At 43.4% G+C, this 13,932-nt stretch overlaps 1 protein-coding gene across 1 annotated transcript in view; it reads left to right on the plus strand.

The window, feature by feature from the left end:
- Positions 1–13,932, plus strand: part of LOC101348752 (calreticulin-like) — a 47,265-nt gene that overhangs the window by 18,531 nt on the left and 14,802 nt on the right. Inside the window, 5 exon segments of the mRNA XM_012554220.1 lie at positions 1,648–1,749; positions 4,543–4,746; positions 8,920–9,014; positions 10,274–10,483; positions 13,140–13,277. Of these exon segments, the coding sequence (XP_012409674.1) occupies positions 1,648–1,749; positions 4,543–4,746; positions 8,920–9,014; positions 10,274–10,483; positions 13,140–13,277 (749 nt within the window).

Genomic DNA, 13,932 nt, shown 5'->3' on the forward strand with positions numbered 1-13,932 from the left:
AGGGTTGATATGTTGTGGGGTTGTTAACCAATGTCATAAAACAATATGTGTACTACTGTTTCATGAGAAACTATTTGTTCTGTAAGCCTTCACCAGAAGTACAATAAAAGAAAAAAAAATAGACTTTGGTATTGCATAGTCCTGGGTCTGAGATTGGCTTACCTACTTGCTTACAAATTTAGCTTTTGGGCAAGTTTCTGAGTTTTGCTTTCCTCAGCTTTTGAATAGAGAAAAAATAGGACATTCATCACAGAGCTAATATGAGAATGCAGTGAGAAAATGCATGCAAAGCACTCAGCACAATGCCTAACATACGGTTGGTAAACAGTAGATATTACTATTATACTTTTTGTTTCTCCATAGCACTTTTTCTTGTGTTTTTCTCTTCTTCCAGAGAGACAGTGTTTGAAATCAGACAGGTTTAGGTTCAAATCTCAGGTCCTCCACCTGCTAGATGCAAAACAGAACTAACACAATACCTATTTCATATCATTGTCCCTGGGAATAAATGAGGTCAAGTTTTTAGGGAGCCGAATGCAGGAACTAATATTTAATAACAGATCTTTTGACATGGGCATCAATCCTTATCTTTCATTTGGTCACCTATGGTCAGGAAAGTAGGATCTATAGGCAGAAAGAACCTGCTGGGGTCCTTCCCTCAGAAGGGAGTGGTAGGTAAGGCGGACACCAAGATGCCCTGGCCGAATACCAAGACCTTGGGAGATGCAGAGGAAGCCCATGGAAAGCAAGCCCAAGCTCCATAGGTCTCATGAGGGAAACTAGTTGAGTTGTCAAACCCGATAGGAGGAGCTGACGAAGCCAGCTCAGAGTGGCCTTCTCAGATATGTTTTGATGTGGGGTTTTTATGGCAGAGCTAAGGCAATAACTCTAAATATTAGGGAGGAGATTTGAGAAACACCCATTCAGCTGCAAGAAGGAGATGAAATAAAGGCTACCCCCAAAGCTTCTTCCATCTCAAGATGACAAATTGCTCTGTGACTTTGGTACCCTGGTGGGCCCAGGAGGTGGGAGTCAGCAACTCTGAGGACTGAAATCAGAAAAGCACTGAATGTTTGGATGGAGTGCTAGGTCCCAAAAAGAATGCCTCTTTGTCTAAATGCCATCTCTGCCAAAGCAAAACAAATTTATCAGCATCTCCTTGAAACTGCAGGGGAGAGTCTAAAAAGTTTAAGCAATAAAAAGGGTAAGTGGAAATTGATTGAACAATATCATTACTAATTCATGAAGTATAAAATGGTATTGCTAGTCTATTTGGTGAGCTAATTTTATTATTTTATTTTAATAAATAAAAAATATGTATAAAATAAATATTAAAAAAATGTATAAGTCTCCATAACAGGATTTTTCCAACTACTTTTATGAGAATAAATGTCTCATGCCTTTCAACTGTACATTCTCATAATGGTTTTTAGGACTTAGCTCTCATGGTGGAGGGTGGGGTGGAGCATCAGCATGATGAATGGTGGGATTCAGGAGCCGACAGTGAGGGGAATTTCAAGAATATTGAAGTCATCCCCTAATATTCCCTTATCTTCTCTCTAAAGCTTGGTCAGCCTTAACTGCATTTTGTCTTTAAGAAAATACAGATCATTTCTATGTGTTGCCTTTTTCTCCTCTACCCCATAGATGGATGGAAAAACCGATGGGTGGAATCTAAACATAGTCCGGATTATGGTAAATTTCAGCTCACAGCAGGAAAATTTTATGCAGACAAAGAAAAAGCTAAAGGTAAATATTGGAATTCAGGAACATACTAACTGACTGGAGAAATTCTGACTTTTATACAATCGTTTTTATCAATGATCACCAATTCAGTTCTTTTTCTTTAAACACAGAAGTAGTAGATGGAGAAGAATGAACTCCCAGCAAAACGGTAATGACCGTTTGTTGAACAACGGGCCTTTAAAGCTAAACCTTACTACCTACGTTATTCCCAGTGATGCCCCTAACAACCTCATGAGGTGGTTACTATTATTTTCCCAGTTTTGCAGAGTGGCCTCAGAGAGGTTAGACTATTTGTCCAAGGCTACATATACAGCTGGCAAGAGGCAGGACTGAAATTTGATTCTGGGTCTGACTCCAGGGACTGTGTTCATTACCACTGACAGTACTGCTTTCCCCAACCCTGTTGTTGTTGCTGGGTGCCGTTGAGTCGATTCTGACTCATGCAACCCTATATGATGGAGTAGAACTGCCCCATAGGGTTTCCTAGGCTGTAATCCTAGGATTTTTCAAATAGCTCTCTGCACTTGAAACAGGGGAAAGTACTGTACAACCTCCGAATGTTGCTCTTTCCTAAAGCGTCTTGGTACGGTGGAGAGTGGAGCAGGTAAACCTAAAGGTAACTAACTCCCAGCTCTACGATTCACTGGCTACATAATTTGGACAAGTCTTTTTGCTTCGCTGAGCCTTGATATTAGACAGAAATAATAATCATCTCCTGCAGTGCTCATTAGAGCTGTTGTGAGAGTCAAATAATATTGTGGAAGAAGGACTATCTCTGAAGACAAGGTCTGCAGGCATGAGTTTTTGTCTGAGGAAGTTTTATCCTATAAATAGAATCCATTGATCGTCCCCTGGAGTGATTCCCATCTTCTCCCTCCTGACTACTGTTATGAATCTAATTTTCATGTTTATTAGAGGAGAGAATGAGAACTGGTTTGAGCATTTTAGATCTCATAGGAGAGAGAATCGGAGACTGAGTCACCAGTGGGCCGCCTATGCTTTGGTGGCTCTGTGGGCAGTCTGCACAGGCACCATGATCTCTGTTTGATTCCTTGGTTGTTGACCCTCCCAAGTAATTCCACTCAGGTTCCTGTTGTCTAGAAGAACCCTTGATCTTCTAGAAGGACCCTGTTGTCTAGAAGGGCTCTTAAATAAACACGAGGTTGGGGGGTGGTGGATTACATTGGGCTACATAGCAAGTTTTTGGTGGAGCCAAGACTCAGAGTTGGGTCTTTTGCCTATGGGCTCAGTGTTCTTTCCCTTGTGTCTGCTCTCCCCCCCATGAATTTTCCCCTGGCTACTCAAGCCCCACTTTAGATCTTGGAGGAAACAAACATATTCTTTAAAGTACAGACAGTTCTCAGTGCAATATCTTCTTCCTCCTGGCTACTGTTATGAATCTCATGAAAATGTTTAGCACAGAGCCTGGTGTGCAAAAGATGCAAGAGACATTGTCTGAATCAGGATCCATGGCCTGTCAGCCTTCTTGTAACTTAACACGTATTTATTGATCATCTCCTCTATGTCAGGCGTTGCTCTAGATGCCAGGAGTATAAGATGTCTCTGCTCTTCAGGAACTTAAAAATTATTCAAAGAGTCTGAAATAATCCTAGTTGCACCATAGTGTGACCCAGGGAAGTACAGAGAACTGTGGGATCCTAAAGGAAGGATGTTCACCCAGCTAGGGGATTGAAAGGAGGGGCCCTGTACACAGATCTAAAACGTGAATAATGATAACCCCTTTGCATTTTATGTTCACAGTTTACAAAGTGCTTCTCACATCTCTTACCCATTTGACCTTCATGGGTACCCTTTGAGGTAGTAATAATTATCCACATTTTGCTGATGAGGAAACTGAGGCTCAGAAAGTTAAAGTGACTGGGTTAGAGTTATAACCAGCAATCTGGGCAGCAGCATGGAATAATGGAATGACCAGGCGTGGATGTTAGGAGACCAGGCTTGTCTCTTAGTGCTGTCATTTGTGGCTGTATGATCTTGGATAAGTAATTTTCCTTCTCTGGGGCTTAGTTTCCTCATCTTTAAAGTAACGTGGTTATTAGAAAGGCTCTGAGCTCCTTTATAGCCCTGATACCCTATGGGGGAGGAGGTAAAGTTTAGTGGTTGAGTGTGGGAGGAGCTCTGGAATTAGATGGACTTACTGGTTATTTGATCCTGGACAAGTGAAACAGCCTCAGTGATTTCTTGGTAATGTGAAGATATTAGAGAGTCCACCTCATGCGGTTATTATGAGGATTCAGAGAATACGTGTAAACGAAGCACATTGCTTGGTAAAGGGTAAGTGTTCAGTACATGTTAGCAATGATTATTATTTGTTCTAAGAGGCAGAGCCAGGCCCCACCAGAGCATTTGTGTACAGCAGAGCCTAATTCTGGTCACCCAGAGGGCCTCAGAAGAAAAGGACCTTGTTATTGTAAAGCTGCAGAACAGTATTCAAGAATCTCTTGAAAATCAGAGGCAACATGGTAAAGGGGAAAGAAAGAACCAGACAAATGATGCTTAAAAATCTCAGCTTGATTTCTTACTAGCTGTGTGGCTCTAAGCAAGGTCACTTCACCTCCCCATGACTCAGACACCTAATATGGCAAGGGCGGATAATATCTATTTTGTAGGGTTGTTCTAAGGCTTGAATGAGAGAAGTGTGTAAACATCCAGCACAGCACCTGGCACACATTAGGTGTGCAAGAAAGTACTAGAGATTGTTTAGGCCAAATGCTGGGTCTCTCTGGCTGCTTTTTGGGTATTTAAGCCTTAAGACTGGGTGCTCTTTGCCCCTAGGTCTCCAGACCAGCGAAGATGCCAAGTTGTACGCCCTCTCAACCAGATTTAAGCCATTCAGCAATGAAAATGAAAGCGTGGTGGTTCAGTTTTCAGTAAAACATGAGCAAGGCATCAATTGTGGTGGTGGATATGTGAAACTCTTCCCTGACACTCTGAACCAAGAGGATATGCATTCAGAGTCTGAGTATTATATCATGTTTGGTAAGTTTTTTGATAGAAGCCTCTGTGTGCCCAATGAGGTCTTAATGAGAGAGTTGCTGTCATTGAAGAAAAGGCTCAGATTGACTTGGAATAGAAATTTCCTAATGTGATAGATCTCCCCTGCTTCTCCCGCCACACACACACACACACAGAGTAAGACTCTTCAAAGACATGAAAGAAACATTTCTAAACCTAAAGGCTAATATAAATAGACCGAGGAGGTGGTGTGCCATAGTATCAATATGGCTACAGTACCGGGGACGGTTCTCAGAAAAGAGGAGGTCATAAACTGTGCAGACACTCTCAAAGGCATCTATTACCGTAAGGCAGTGTGCTCCAAAGGAGGTTCCTATCTTCAACAGGAGAAAGGCATAGGAGGTCAGGGAAATCACCTTTATCAAGTACCTGTAATGTGTCCAGAGTTTTGCACCTGTAACCTAAATATATAACCAGGACTCTTTGGAGCAGCTTAGCTTTTTCTTAGTGCCAACCCTGAATCCACTTTCAATGTTGTTATATTAAAAAACAAATAAGTGGGATCCAATTGACAACAGCAACTCAAAAGATTAGATAGGAACCTTACAGGGTTTATCTTAACAGGGGAGGAACAATTCAGAAAAGGAGGGTGAGAATGGTTGCACAACTCTAAGAACATAATCAATGTCAGTGAATTGTCCATGTAGAAACTTGAATTGGTGTATGCTTTTGCCATGTATATTCTCAACAACAGCAATAAAAAGATAAAATAAATTATTAAAAAAAAACAATAAACAACAACAAATCTAACTGCCAAAGCACTGATGAAAAATATAGATTTTACTGAATGTTTCTTTTACAAATTCAGGGGAAAGACTTACACACCACACAGTAAAACTTCTCTCTAAACATAGAAATTCTCTCTGAACACTTCTCTCTTTCCCCCAGGGAGTTGAGATGGCTTCAAGCCCTTGCCACAACCTTCCTCTTCGGCCTTTCTCCCCTTTTTCTGTCTTCATCCTCTCCCCACCCGCAACTCAAATCTTCTCTTTCAATTTCTTTCTTATGTAGAACAACACTCTGCGTGTCTAAAATTTGTTCTCTGTTCATCTATTTTCTTCAGAATTCACCCTTCTCAAGAGGAGTTTATGTGTGTATGTGTATATGGTAGCAGTGGAAAGGAAATTGGAAATCATAAAAGACGTGTTTTTTTAAATTTTCATGTGAATATTATTTATTTGATATTCAAACACCTGAACAAGGCAGGTGTTATCATCTCTATTTTACAGATGAGAAAATGGAGGCAAGAAATTTGCTCAAGATGACTAAGTAAGAAGCCAGGATTTGAACCCAGTCTGTCAAGTTCTAAAGCCTGTACTCTTTCTAATCCACCCCAACGCCTTTAGCAAGGACACAGGCACATGATTGCCTTTTTTTAAGAGCAGAGTGAAAGACATAATTTTAAAAAGGTATTGATGAGGTACCATGAGATCACAGAAGATGGCATGACTCTGTCCAGCTGGAGATTTTTTGGGGGAGGTATTAATTGTTCTTTGAAGAATGAGTAAGATTTTAATAGACGGAAAAGAGGTACAGAAAGTATAATTAGGACAGAGAAAACTGTGTGCAAAAGCTCAAAGACATGAAATTCAGATGTAAGGAGAGAAATGGTGAGACCATTTCATGTGTGTGTCTGTTACATTTGTGTTTGCATGTGTGTAGGATGTCAGAGAGCAATAAAATGAGGAGTGAAGTTAAAAAACTAGGTTAAATCCTATTCCTGGAAGCCTGTGAAGTTCTGGCTAGGGAGTTAGACTTTTATTTCCAAAGCATTAATGTCATTGAAATTTGGGGAGGAATAGAAGGAAGAAATGATTTTGTCACATATATGTTTTATTTTAATGAATGTTTTGCTAAAAAGGCATTCCACACAGAGGGAGCTACAATAAAATAGAGGAAAGGACTTGTAGGATGCAGCTTCTACGTCTCTCATGAGTTTTCCATCATTCATAGCTATAAAAGTCTATTAGATTTAAAATATCCTCCAAAGGCAATGAGCTACTCTAGGAGCTGAAGGATAAAGGAAAAGCTGGTGACTGAGCTCTGTTCCTCAGGGATCAAGAAAGAGAACTCTAGCTAGAAGATGAGATAGAGGTCTAAGAGAGGACGAGAAAAAACATAAAATAATGGCCATAGACTATTTGTTATACTCTTTGAACTCTCAAAGGTCATATCAGACCCATTCTAGAGATGAGAAAGTCGAGACAGTGAGGATATGTGACATGCCCAAGAGAAGCAGGTCAATCCCTGGAGTTGGCGTGAGAAAATCTAGGGAATTTCCAAGCCTGGCAAGAGACAGAAAAATGCTACAATCTCCTATTACCCCCATTCTACCCCTCATTCCACAGGAGCTGGGCCATTTTTTTCAAGACCCAGAGGAATCATGTATGACTTAGAACTACCCAGGATATATAACAAGAGGGGAAGTGGGGAAGGCGTATACCTAGGAGACAGAGAAGCTTGGTGGAAAGAAAACACGCTTTGGAGTTAGATTTGCGTACCTGTTCTTACCCTGTTTTCCTACATCTATGACCTTGGGCAAGTTACTTAAGCCCTCTGAACCTTAGTTTCCTCACCTGGAAGATGGGAATAATGTTATGGTTCATCAGCATATACAATTACAAACAGGAGAAATCATAACAGGTCAATTTATGTAAAAATGAAATATATGAATAGTTAATATAGCAGAACTCACAGAATTGATGGAAAAGATAGAGACTCAGACTCGGAAACAAGATAATAGCTACTCTATCAGGGCAGTCGCTCCTACTGAAAGAACAAACTCAAAGTATGTCTTCCGTCTTTGCCTCATATCTCTCAAGGTGCAAAGTCCTGGGAGGGAGACTCCAACAGGCAGAGCTTAAATCATGTGCCTATCCTTTGGCTGTAATGGGATGGTGACGGGAAAGACCTGAGAGGAAGATCTTCCAGGCACCCTTTCAGTTTCTGTAGTTGGAGGGCAGATCAGCTTGAAGTACTATCCCACCAACACTACACATAATGGAGGAGAAGTAATTCCCCAAAAGGAGACCAGGGTAAATGGGCCAGAAAATGGCCATTGTCCACTATATATGCTTTATGGTTAGGTATGAGGATTCAATGAAACCCTAGGTAATGTACCTGGCACTAGGTGTGTGCTCAGGACCTGGGGGTTATTATCACTTTTATTAAGTGTTCCTAGGGCCTCTAGGTGGAACTCGGAGGGAATTTCCTCTAGAAACATTAAAAGGGAGACCCTTGTGGGGAGGCTGCACAGTACACTGAAGATTAAATAACCTGTAGATCAGCCTGGCATGAAGTAAAGCATAAAGAATTTGTTATAGTGGTCACTGATCTGTAATTCCTGACCTTCTCTGAGATGGCAACTGGAATATGTAGCACTATATATTTAAGATTAATGAGGCATCTGTGAGCTAGCCCGAGAACATAGCCACTATGTATAATATTGTTTCCTTGGAAAAATATTTTTAAAATTCTCAGCACGGAATGGCCGAAAAATCATATTGTTGTTGTTAGGTTGGCTTGGATTTGAATCCTCCCAGCAATGCTACTTATTAGCGGTTTGTCCTTAGGCAAGTTGCTTAACCTTTCTGAGCCACAATTTTGCCAGATAAAAGTGGGGCTAACAGCACCTACTTGTTGTGAGAATTAAATGAAGTGCCCAGCATGGGGCCTGGCACAGGCGGGGCTTCTTGTTGAGCTTGGTCAATGGGGAGCCTTGGCAGGAAATCAGAGGAAGAGAAGAGAGGAAGTTGGGGGTATTTATTCTCCCAGTTGTGTCTCTCGACTGAAAGCCACAGTTCCTCTCCTGGCTGCCCTTTCTACAGGGCTATTTTTCTCCCTGGCTCTGGTAACCATGGCTTCTCCTCACCCCTTCAGGCCTAGCATGGTAATAGCCCAACTGTTGCTAGCCCTGAGCACAGCTCTGTTCCTTATGTTTCTCAATGTCCTGCTCACACCTTTGTAAATAGTCCCTTTCTTAAATTCCCCTCAAATAATCCTAAATTTGAGCATGCCATCTACTTCCTGCTGGGACCCTGATTGATACACAGGCTGTGTCTGTCTCGGGTCTTGGCCTTGGACCAGGCAAACTGCCTAAAAGTGATGTCAAGTAATGCATTGGGACTTAATTTCCAGGCCCTGACATCTGTGGCTTTGGCAACAATAAGGTACAGGTCATCCTTCATTACCAAGGGAAATACCATGGGAACAATAAGACCATCGAATGTCGGGTAAGTGTGTAGGCTGGTCCTAAACCTAGGGGGAAGGATAAGCATTTTATATATGTTACCTCATTTAATCCTTACTAAAACCCTGTAAATGCTATCATCTTTATTTTACAGATTAGAAGATAGATCTGGAGAAATACTGTAAATTGCAGGAGTTCACATGAGTGTCTGATCCCAAAGCTTAGGGAGTCATATAAAGTCATCTTTTGGAACAATGCTTGGTTGGCGTGGCCCAGGCTCCACTGCTAGATTGAAAGAGAGGAGTGCTGGGCTTAGAAGTGAGCGGTGGGTTAATTTTAATCACTTCAGGCCAGAGAAGCTTAGGTTGGCTGTAGGATAATGGCTGGATTTCGTCAGCAACTCAACAGGCCCTCACTGAGTGCCAACTCTGTGTTGCTCTATGTTGTACCTTGGGCTGGGGACAGAGTGAGTCACGTATGGCCTCTGCCTCATAGAACTCACAGTCCAGTGAAGGTGGCAGTCAGGTACAGTAGTGATCACCTAGTGTGATCAGGGTCTGTGGGAGCAGAGAGGAGATACCCTACTCAATCTGGAGGGTTAGGATATGCTTCTTAGAGGTTTCTCCTGCACTCACTTTTGAAAGTGTTGTGACAATTTTAGGGAGGTGTGAATTCCTGGAAAAGGTAATAGCATGAGAAAACTCAAGAAGACATGAAAAAGAGTGGCACTGCAAGAGGTTTGGCACAGCTGGACTGCAAAGGAGAGGCAGGAAGTGAGTCTAGAGAAGCTGTTAGGGGATGGGTCATTGGAGAACTGTGTGTAGGCCCAAGGCCTTCCCTAACAGGACTGTACACGGGGACATGCAAGGGCTCCCTGAGGCCCTGCTCCAGGGCAGGCCTCATGCTGGGAGCTGCAGACACAACAGACAAATCAAATATGACTCCTGTCCTTGAGGAGTCCACAGTCTAGTGAAACAGACAGGCAAACTGACAGTTACCTATAGAATGAGCAGAACTATTGTGGAGGGAGGATGAGAGCTAGAGGAGAAAAGAGGAGGCCCCGGACCCAGTGTAGGGGATCAGGGAAGGTTCCTCTGAGTGTGTATTAGGAGAATGAGCCCCAGAGTCCCTTCAGGGTTAACAAGAGAAGCAGGATGAGGGACATAGTAAAGTATGTTTGTAAATATGTGGGGGTAGCGTTCAGGGAACTGAGCGTTTGCTTTAGATGACAGATTTAATGCTTGAGGTCTAAAGGTGTACAACACAGGATTGAGATACCCCCCTCCCCCACTCCCTTCATAGATCAATAAAGACACTCACCTATACACTCTAGTCATTCGTCCCAACGCTACTTATGAGGTCAAAATTGTTAACCAGCAAATGGCAGCCGTGGATCTGGAGGACGACTGGGACTTCTTGCCGCCCAAGAAGATAAAAGACCCCTATGCCCAGAAACCAAGGAAATGGGATGAGCATCTGCAAATAGAGGATCCTGAAGATGAGAAACCTGAGGTCAGAGGGCATTTGGCTGGGAAGCAGGTGGGGATCTTAGGTGGAGCAGAGACTGGGGCATGAATCCCTCAAGGAGATGCCCAGCTAAATACTGATATCCAAAAAGGTGTGGAGGGCAAACGGCAGCAACTCACATTTGATGAGGATCTACTATCTACTGGGAACTTAATTTGATACCTCTGGCAGCCCCTGTGAATAGTATGTTATGATCTCTCCTTTATGGATAAGGAAACTGATGCTTAGAAAATTAAGTGACTTGCCCAAGCATACATACGTTGGAACCAGGATTCTAACCTAGATCTCTTTGACACCAAAGTTATCGATATGGGGTAGATGTGGAGTCTATTCATTGATTCACTATCACTCACTGAGAAAACTGTGCTGGATATAGCTGTGAAGGACAATCTCTGCTCTCCAGGGGCTCAGAGTCTAGTGTAGGCAGACAAACAGACAGTGATCATACCATGTAACAAGTGCTGAAAGCAAGGAAAGCCAAAGCCTGTGGGAGTCCAAAAGAAGCTCCTAAGGCGGCCTGGGTGGGGTGTGGGCAGTGGCTTGTGAAGGAGGAGGCAATACCTGAGTGATTGGGTTAACCTAGGGATTAGGAACATAGACTCTAGGATCAGACATATATGGGTTTGAATCTGAGCTCTACCACTTACTAACTGTGAGACCCCAACCTATTAGCAGTTACACCCTGGACAAGGAATAGAACTGTTGCAAAAGTTAATTTCTCCATCTGTAAAACAGGGATTATTATAATATCTATGTGTGAAGGTTGTCGTAAAGATTAAATGAGTTAACATAAAACATGTAATACAGTGCCTGGTACGCAGTATGTCTTCAATATGCAACACTTATATATTAATAACATACTAAATTTCAAGTAATTAATTTATTAGAACGAGCAAAGTGGGAAACTGGGTTGGAGGGAAGGCATTCCAGACACAGAGAACAGCAGGAGCAAATGTACAATGGTTAAATGATAAATAACACGGTTGTTTAAAGAACTGAAAGTAGCAGTTCAGTATTTTGGGAGCATAAAGTTCAAGGGGGCAGGTGGTAGAAGGTGAGGTTGGAGAGGTCTGCCAGACCAGGTCATGGAGGGTCTCATCTGAGGTGCCACATTGCTACCCCACAGGTTACAGCAGGGGCAGCTCCATGTAATGCAAATGCTTGGAGTCAGGCAGGGGGCAGGAAGGGACCCAGCAGCTGGAGTCCAGTCCCTAAGGAGAGGCCTGCAGAGAGGCCTGCAGAGAGGCAGGCAGTGGCCCAGCCATGTTTAGGGAGATTCAGCAAAGGGCTCCAATCCTAGGGGAATGAGGTGTAGTCAGGGAATTAAGGTAGATAATCAGGTGGAATGTCTGGGCCTTCAGCTCCATGGAAAAGTAGGGGGCTAGGTTCCTGCCAGGCCCATCAGGTACACGCTCAAGGCGACAAGACTAATCATCGACCCCCCTCCTGGTGAAGACCACGAACCTGATATAGTTCTGGTTGGCTCAGGGCCTAGGGGAGAGAGGAGAGGCAGCAGGCTTCTATGCCCTCTGCTGAATGGACCTGGGAAGACAGAAACTGACTGCATGGATGGAGCTCTATGAAGCCTATAGCCCCAGGGATAGGATGCTGTCTGTCTGTCTCAGAAATCTCAAAGCAGTTTACCCAGGCCACAAACCAGGAAACTGCCCCAGCCTCAATGAGGCCGAATGACTGTGAGTCCGGTGGGCTGGGCATGGAAGCCTTCAGTCAGTCTGGGAAACTAGCACCAAGGTGAACTGCCAAGTAACAGAGCAAAGCCTGGGAAGCTCCACAGTAGAGGAAATAGGGAAGCTAGGGTAGGCTGTTTGTGACTTGGAGCTCTCTTTTGGGAGATAGGAGGGACCTGGGGTACAGGGGCCCTGGTGGTGCAGTGTTTAAGAGGTTGGCTGCTAAGTGAAATGTTGGCAGTTCAAACCTACTAGCCGCTCTGTGGGAGAAAGATGTGATAGTCTGCTTCTGTAAAGATTTATAGCCTTGGAAACCCTATGGGGCAGTTCTACTCTGTCCTATAGGGGGTCACTATGAGTCGGAATCAGGTTTGGTTTTCGTTTGGTTGGTGTACAAGGGAGGACTGTTACAGAACAGGGAGCATCCTGGGAAATGAGGCCTTCAGGAAAAGAAATCCAGGCTATTGTGACAATAAACCAAAAAACCAAACCTGTTGCCATCAAGTCAATTCCGACTCCTAGCAACCCCATACGACAGAGTAGAACAGCTCCACAGAGTTTCCAAGGAACTGCTGGTGGATTCGAACCGCCAACCTTTTGGTTAGCAGCCAAGCTTTTAACCACTGCACCACCAGGGCTCCATTATGACAATACAAGGGGTGCATAATTAATGAAGAGGCAGGGTCAGAGATAAGGGGAAATCCTTATCTTATTTGAGCTTAAAGTACTCAAGGTCAGAGTGATGGTAAGCTCAGAGTGAGGGATCAGAATTGCTTAAAGGTTTTTTCTCTCCTACACTGGGTTTGTGTGCAGAGTCCTGGACCGGGCCTTCATGCAGTGGAGATAGGAAGGTGGCAGGGGTGGGAAGCCAGTTTCAGCCTGACTGCACTCTGGACCCCAGTTTTCCCCCAAGCCCTATGCATCTGTACTCACCAAGGAACATTTAATTTTAGGATTGGGATGACTTTGAGTACATCCCAGACCCAGAGGCCAAGAAGCCGGATGACTGGAATGAGGCAATGGATGGGAAGTGGGAAGAGCCCCTGATTCCAAATCCCAAGTATAAGGGGAGGAGTCTCTCTTTCCAATAGGTAGGGGAAATAAGAAAGAAGGGATGGAAATTTCTAATTCACAAAACAGAAACTCTGAGATCCTGTGGTCATCTCCCCACCCCACCCACTGCCCCTCATAAAACGATAGCCTCCTCTGGGCCTTGTTCTCAGAGATATGCCTACCTGGGAATGGGTGAACTGGTAAAGGCCAAGGCTGGAAGGTAGAGGTTCAAGCAGCCCAGGAAAAAGGCTTGTCTTGAGTAGAGGAAAGCAGCCAGTAAAAGGAACATGGTCAAAACAGGAAATGGGTCGGGGGTCAGGAAGAATAAGTCTCAGAAGTGGTCCAGAGGGGGAAGGAGTAGGACATGAGTGAGCCAAAAGTGTTTAGGGAGGACTTCCTTTTAAAGGCTAACTCCTGGCCTAGTATTAGACACAAGAGGGAAATGAAGAAATAAGCTGTCAAATGGTCCAGAGAGAAAACTGGCTGAAGCAAGCTTGGTTTTATTTGGCCACAGTCTCCTGTGCTGCACACCAGGAAGAGAACAACTGCAAGTTCCATGGGCCTCAGATGATATTCCCTAGGAAGCTACATTTTCTTTTTTTTTATTGTTGTAGTTTAGATGAAGTTTACATTTCAAGTTAGTCTCCCATACAAAAATTTATATATACATTGTTATGTGACCCTAATTGCTCT

Source organism: Trichechus manatus, unplaced genomic scaffold (assembly GCF_000243295.1).
Source record: "Trichechus manatus latirostris isolate Lorelei unplaced genomic scaffold, TriManLat1.0 scaffold00015, whole genome shotgun sequence".
Taxonomy (NCBI): Eukaryota; Metazoa; Chordata; class Mammalia; order Sirenia; family Trichechidae; genus Trichechus; species Trichechus manatus.